At 32.3% G+C, this 7760-nt stretch overlaps 1 protein-coding gene across 2 annotated transcripts; it reads right to left on the reverse strand.

Annotated features, from left to right (window-relative positions):
- Positions 1–215: 215 nt before the first annotated feature.
- Positions 216–3115, reverse strand: LOC126706416 (glutathione S-transferase T3-like). 2 transcript variants are annotated; one of them, XM_050405861.1, is made up of 3 exons: positions 3003–3115; positions 1149–1616; positions 216–1059 (listed from the first exon to the last, which is right to left on the reverse strand). In XM_050405861.1, exons 2-3 carry the CDS (start codon positions 1611–1613, stop codon positions 565–567), a joined length of 960 nt encoding a protein of 319 aa, XP_050261818.1. In that variant the 5' UTR covers positions 1614–1616; positions 3003–3115; the 3' UTR covers positions 216–564. The 2 variants fall into 2 exon arrangements, with proteins under 2 accessions (XP_050261818.1, XP_050261827.1); XM_050405870.1 differs by lacking the exon at positions 3003–3115 and having other exon boundaries at positions 1149–1632.
- Positions 3116–7760: the final 4645 nt, after the last annotated feature.

Genomic DNA, 7760 nt, shown 5'->3' on the forward strand with positions numbered 1-7760 from the left:
AAAATAACATTATGCAGAAAAATGACACAATGCAAGTACAGCCACCTGTTGAGAAAATGCAGAAAAATAGCATTACAACTAATAAAATCAGCAACCAATAAAATAGCATATTTACATTCAAATAACATTTCCAACCAATAAAATCAGCAAGTACAACCACTTTCAACAGAGACATTGCTTCACCCAAAATAGAATGACAAGAACAGAATCATAAATTAAATTGAATAATCAAGTGTTATTGTTCGTGCACAATACAAAATTTACAACATTGCATCTATTTCCTTGCACAAGTAAAGACTACAAAAATATATCTAACATGATTAGAGATTGAATAATCATGTTCCTTGCATAAGTAAATACTACAAAAGAGATGTCTAACATCAAATCATCTATGTCAACTATGTGCTAGTATCTTTGCACTATACAAAAAATTACTTAATTAGATATTGTCAATAATAATATTCCATTATGATGCATATTTAGACCTTAACCTCTCCAAGATTTCCAAACAACGTAGACGAATGTATTCTTTTTGCTCAGGATCCATAGTTCTTGTATCTTTCATCATTCATCTTCCATTTTCCTCTTTTCTACTTCATTCTTCTCTTCCTTGATACGAATCAACTCTCTTCGTTCTTCGGATGCAATGCGCATTGCCTCTCTTCGTTCTTCTAATGCAATGCGCATACTTTCTTTTTTCTCCTCATGCATTCTTCTCTTTTCTTCCTTGATTTCGTCCAATTGGGAGGAAAGTGTTGGGATCACGTCATCACAATTCTTTCTTTTCTTTAATTTCTCCTTTTCGGCCTTCTTGCCTATAGGTCTCTCCAAGGTTTCGCCGGAGTTCATCTCTTCATTATCTTCATCTACATTTATTGAGCTTGCAAAGGATTGTATGGCTGGTTGTGTGGCTGGTTGTGTGGCTGGTTGTCTTGTGCGGGCCTTCAAACTATCTCTTAGAATCAACCACTTAGCTTCATTCTTCAAAATTCTCCAACAATGCTCCAATTGAAATGCATTTTTGCAATTAATTTGATACATAGTTTTTGCATCTTCAATCTACAAAAGTAAAAAATTGAAAATAATAAAAATCATAAAACTAAAAGTGTTTTGATGTACAATACATATTAAATGTTGAGTTGAAATACCTTGTCATGCTCAGTTTTACCGCTTTCATTCTGGTTCTCAATTTGGGCCAAGCATCCACAGAACTTGTTGGTCTCCCTTTGAATTGTTGACCACCAACTATTTAAAGAATCCTTAGTGCGGTTAAATTTCTTGTCATTGTGAAAGGTAAACCAAATTCTCTCCCAAAATGTTGTGTGTTTTTGGTCCGTCGATGTCACGGCATCTAAGCTAACATTGAGCCACGCCGATACTAGCTTAATGTCTTCATCTATGGTGAAGTTGATTCCTCGTTGACCTCTCTTAGTAGTTGATTTTTTTGCAATAGGGGGTATAGATTGTCCCATTTCAACTTGGGGTGGAGATTGATGGACATTGGCGTCTGAATGCGGAGTGGACATCAAATTACTACTGTCAAAAGACTCAAAACCTTGTTCATTGTCTTGTAAAATGTCAAGGAAGAATGGATTTTGATTTTGTGAGTCCATCACCTAACAAACACCAAAGTAATTCAGAAGCAGCACTAATAAGCAACACTAATAAGCAACAAAATTGAAAACAAAAAAGAAAAGGCATTGAGAGCATGGAATTCAACCACAACCAAGCATAGATGAAGCACCCTTATAGTCTAATTCATAACCAAGCACCCTTATGGTCTAATTCATTGACCAATTCATGTACAAACACAAGAAAATCAAACCTCAAAGCAACAGAATTGAGAGCATGGAATTCAACCATAGAAATAATAAGTATTCAACCTCAAACCTCAAACCTCAAACACAAGATAAAACCCACATGAAATTCAACCTTAGAAATAATAAGTATTCAACAGAATTCAAAAATAAACCAAAATTTAAACCGATTTCCCACAAATTATTCTCAAATGAAGAACTAAAAAAAGTATGATTTTATCAAATTTGGCTTCCAAAAGAGAGACAGAAAGACAAGCAGTTAGCTATACTGTTTGCAACCTATAAGATTAGTCCTAGAATAAAAATAAAAAATTAAAGATTAGTCCTAGATTAAAATTGCTCCACAGGCAGAGACATACACAGTGAGAGGTAGAAGTTGAAGATTGGACACTGTAGGGAGCTCCTAATCGCCATCTTCGTGTTGGTGGGTGCTTCTAGCTACAGCTACTTAGTGCTAATACTGATTCTATTAAGGGTTAGTCTTCTTTGTCCTGTTCCACAGCATATATATGGCTTTCTTTTTGGTTGGGGAAAATGAGTAGTTTAGGCTGTATGTTGAAGATTTCTAATCTAAGAAATGTTAGTGGAAATGGAAAATGACTAGTTTACGCTGCCCAAACAAGACCCAATACACCCGCCCGATAATCTAGTGACTTTTGCTAAGCAACAAAACCAGCCACAACAGCCAAAGGCTACAATACAGGGCAAGCTACCCCAAACAACAACTTGACAAAACCAACTAAACTACACAGCCAAGTCCAATTATACATACACACTGATCAGGCACAAAATCTCAGCAACTAACTAACCAAATACATGGTAATCACGGCAATAAAGCTAACAACCAAATATCCACACAGTAAATCAGCTAGAACTCTGTAACTATGAACATCAAATAGAGCAAAGTTCATAAATTAAAACATAGATTGAAACTTTTTTGACCTATCAAGAACAAAGTTCATAAATTAAAACTCGTTTATGTAGAACTATCCCATGGAGGTACTAAAACAGCACACTAGCTCTCAAAAATAACTTTGGGTGTGCTCCGAAGAATCCATAAAAAAAAAACCCCAAACCAGAAAAAATTTGAAACAAGAAACCCCCAAAAAAATTAGTTTAGAGAAACTCCCAAGAATCTTGATTGAAACCAAAAAACTCTAAAATCTCAATGAGAAAAACCTATACATTTTTTAGAGAAATCAGCCCCAACGTCTGTCAATAGAGAAGATTCCATCAACCCAATGATCCACCCTCCTCACTGGAACTGCAAAACTCCTAAACCGATCACATTTTATTTCCCGTGGTGATGAGAATGAGCAAAAGAATTTGGTGATGAGAATGAGCAAAAGAATATGAGAGGAAGAACTCAAAAGGGAAAGGGAAGCTGAGAGTGAGAGAGGCGTTGGTGTGCTCAGTGAGATGAGAAAGAAAAAAAAGAGCGAAAATGAGGTTTTGTTTACTGTACATATAATATTATTTTAAGTTATAAACGGGCTACAGTGCCTGTGTAAATTTACACGGGTACTGTAGCTCGTTGAAAATTATACACAGGTTTACACGATTTTACAAAGACTGATATAGTGTGTTTTTTACTTCAAAATGTGTAAAAATGGTCAAAATGTGTATTTTACACATTTATACACAATTATCCAAGAGCTGATGTGAATGCTCTTATAGAAAAAAAGTTGTGAAAAATTTTATGATTCTAGACTTTTTTCTGCAAAGGAAATAAACTAAACCAAACAAATTTTCTTTGGAGAAAAATCCTCCAAACTTTTTATATATCTTCATATTAAGTGTAAATTTTGAAAATATAACCATTAGATTCTATCTTCATACTTGCAAAATTTCATGAAAATCAATTATCAATTTTTATATCATTAAACAAATGTTAAAATTTTAACTTTTTGTGATTTAAAAATATGTATAAAAAAATTTTATTGATCAAATAGTAAATAACATCCGATTTGAATAAAATTTCACACACACACACACACATATATATTAAGAATATAAGAAACATGAAACTCAATGGTTAGATTTTCAAAATTCACACTCAAAAAATAAATATATGAGAAGTTTAAACTTTGAAGAATTTTTCACCAAAGAAACTTTGTTAAACTATTCCCATAAGCTATCATATCATATATAACATTAGTATGTATTTTTCTTTTCTTAAATTTTTAAACATGGATGTTTGGATTTAAGTATAACAACAGTAATTTTATTAAGATGTTATAAAATAGTGTGAGGGCCAAATTTTGTTCAATCAATCTTAAAAAATATATACCTACTACATCAACTTATGCGTCAATTTTGCAAAATGCATTTTTGCTATAGTATTTGTGCAAATATACACAAACATGGTTGTTTGTTTGTTTCAATTTTTTATTCTTTATTTATGTTTCCCTGAAAATGAAGGAAAAGAGTGGATGGTATATGTAGTGTGTGAAAAATAAAAAAATTTAAAAAAAAATTAAAATTGATCTTTTATGAAGTATAGTTTAGAATAGATAATCTAATGTTGGTGTTTTGAAAAGTGGTTAAGTAAAATAAACAAAAAGATTATTATGCTAAAATATATAAGAAATTTGCACATGTGAATGGTCTAATCCTTGTGTTATAATTTCAATATTAAAAAAAATAAAAAATAAAAAAAGTCTAATGTTATAATTTCCATATTTGTTTTAATGTTGAACAATTTACGAAGCAGGCTATTCATGAACAATTTGGACTTGACTTGGAAAAAAAATTATATATATTGGTTGTTATCCTAATTCAAGCTTTAGTTTAAACTCAATTCTTAAATAAGCTAAGCTCAAACATAACAACATTCTCTATCATTGTACTTCCCAATCAAATTCTTCATAACACTCCTAGACATGATCCACACGGGTTTAAGTGCCTAAAGAGCATATCTACCAAAGCAAATACAATTACCTCGATAAGATATTCCTTTCATTCTTCCTTTATGTTGTTTACAAATTCTAGTTCTTTTGGGGTTATAGTTGATGGTTCTTTTCAATTCCATCTCTACTACAGAACTAGACATGAGAGTTTCTTCTCATCCAGGTCCTTGCAATTGAAAAATAACAAATATAAAATTGTATACATGTATTTAATGAATAATATATTGAATTGTTGGAGTCTTTGAGATTTTATCTAATATCTAATCTCTTAGAAATTTGTATATCTTTTTTTGATAGTTTATATAATAATAAAAAAAATAAAATAAAATAAAAACTAAACATGTATTCTATTTCTATTTATTTATAGTTATAGATAATCATTTTATAGGTTAGTTAGAGATAATGTTATAGATAATAGATAATAGAATTTCATTTCGTTATAACGAGTATTTATTTTGTTTTAGAGCTGGTAAACCAGTTACAAAAGCAATCTCATAGACTTTCGTTTTTGCGCCTCTCTGAAAGGTGTAAATTTCGGTGGGATTTTTTATAATTTGGATACGTTATTTGGAGGTCAATCCATTAGGAATGGGGCTCCATCTATTTATTTCAACAACAAAAAAAAAGCCCTAAGATTTTTAAAGTACATAATAAAATGAATGTGTTAGTGTTTTCCCAAAAGTATTAAAAAAAAATGATTATAATATGCTTACCAAAAGTCAAAAGTAAAGTTTAGTGCAAGTTGAGGTCCAAGTAAACATTTTTTTTTTTTTTGAGATAAACATTTTTGATATCTGTAGTCTGTAGAATAAGATAGAAATAATTTGAGACTTCTCTTAAGCAATTCATACAATCAATCGATTATGCTTTTTGGGTTATAGATTTCAGCTGGTTCTGTTTGGGTCTATATTCATTTTTAGCACAATCTTCAGTTTGGGCCTTGACAATATATTAATTTTACTTCGTATATGACCCAAGACTGTTACCATTTTCTGCAGCTCACCCCTATTGGGCCGAATAGGAATCCTCTTTCGGAAAGTCCATTTAGCACGTAGTCTGGGGCCATAAAAAGTGAACAAAATAGAAATGGACCAAAAGAAACATTCTCATCTAAGAGGTCAAGTTGCATTACACAATCTAACCAAGAAACTTCAATGTACCCTTATTGACACGATAACCATATAAGAGCATTAGGGGATGTAAAACTTTACAAAATACAAAAAATAACCAATTTTATATATTTTACCTCAAAAATCTTTCACATTAGTCTTTTTAAAATTATGTATATTTACACATGTGCTACAGTAACTGTGCATATATGCACGGTTACTATAGATGTGTATCCTATTATTTTATTAATTTTACATTTGCACCTTTTTCTCTCTCTCTTCTTCATGCACAACGAACTCAGTGACTTCTCCTCTCCCCATCTTCTTTTTCCTCAAATACACACAAAGACACCCACATACAAACAAAATCGCCATAAAGATACACAAACACACCCACACGGATAAACCAATAGAGAGACAAATCGATGCTGGTGTTGATAGCTTGTGGATCAGTGGATCGGTGTTGGTGGCTCTAGATCAAAGTTCATGGGTCAACGAAAATGGGTCTGGATGCTTGTGGATTGGTGTTGGCGGCGAAGATCGGTGCATGTGGGTTGACTGCAACAATTCTCTACATGTGCATCTATTGTTGTGGGTTGGAACTTGTGGCAGAGATGATGCTTGAGGTGGCGTCAAACATAGGTAGAGGAGATCTGACCAAGAGGGAGTGGAGATTAGACCGAGACGGAGAGGAGATCTATGTTCAGAAATGGGTATAGAGAGATTGGTATAAAGAAAGAGCAACAAATCAGTGTTCAGAAAAATTGGTAGAGAGAGAGAGCGTATCTGTAAAGGGTAGTTAAGAGAAATAATAATAAAAAAAGTGAGAAAATTGATTATTTAAATGAAATAAATTGTAGAATAAATGGACTGATGTGGATGATTTTGAGAAGTGAGTATGTAAAATAGAAAAAGTAGGTTTTTAATGTAAAATAGACAGGAAATTTTAGCCAAACTGATGCGAATGCTCTAAAAATTATATTATTTTCACTTTGTTTAGTGTCCAAACAGAGTATTATTTTCATTGAGGTCGCTTTTATCACTTTGCCAACTGTGGTATTTTGATGAGCTTAGCTTTTCGATCCAGGTTCAAGATGGAGAGTCAAGCCCACTACTTGTGTTAGCTTATATAATAATGAAAGCTAACAATATGTCTTAGAAGCTGCACAAATAAAAGGAGCCTACAAATGAAGGAGTAAATTCAAATTCAACTATTTAACACAAAAAAAAAAAAAAAAAAAAAAAACCAAATTCAACTATCAACTGTAATTAACATTGATTCTCAACACACACAAAACTGTAAATTACAAGAATGTCTCATAAAGAGGGATAAAATGAGAGAGAGAGAGAGAGAGCCATGCCCATGTTGCTAATGCTAAGCACATAGAAAAATTATGCTGGCATTTGTTGTATGTGACACATGTACTTGCTCTTATGAGGAGTAACAAGGTCCCTCTTGGTAGGTGAAACTTGAGTTAATTCCTCATATTTTTTGATAATTTTTCTAATAGTTCAAAGATTATTAATATGATAGGCAAGAACTTATGGTTTGTTGCGTGTTTGTTAAGAACTGTAAATGTCTAACAAATGAAATTATTCAGTCTTATGGGAGAAGTCTTCCTTCCTTTCACAACGAGCTCCATCCATTGCTTTAATAAAAGTTATTAATATGATCTAATACAAGAACAATCAAATTTACCTTTTGACAAGTCATACTGGGACTACAATGAGAAGTGAATAAGAAGGCTTTAGCCTAGCTAGTAAACAATAGAATTAAAATCAAGAGGCATTCTTATTCTTTTCTTTTTAAGAAGTTTACATATAAAGCAGAAGCAGTTCATTTCAGCTTCATTTCATTACACAAAAGTAGAGGTGCAGAGGCTTACAAGGGCTATAGGGCAAGGCAAGAGATGAGAACAGGTGCA

This window comes from Quercus robur, chromosome 2 (assembly GCF_932294415.1).
Source record: "Quercus robur chromosome 2, dhQueRobu3.1, whole genome shotgun sequence".
Classification (NCBI taxonomy): domain Eukaryota; kingdom Viridiplantae; phylum Streptophyta; class Magnoliopsida; order Fagales; family Fagaceae; genus Quercus; species Quercus robur.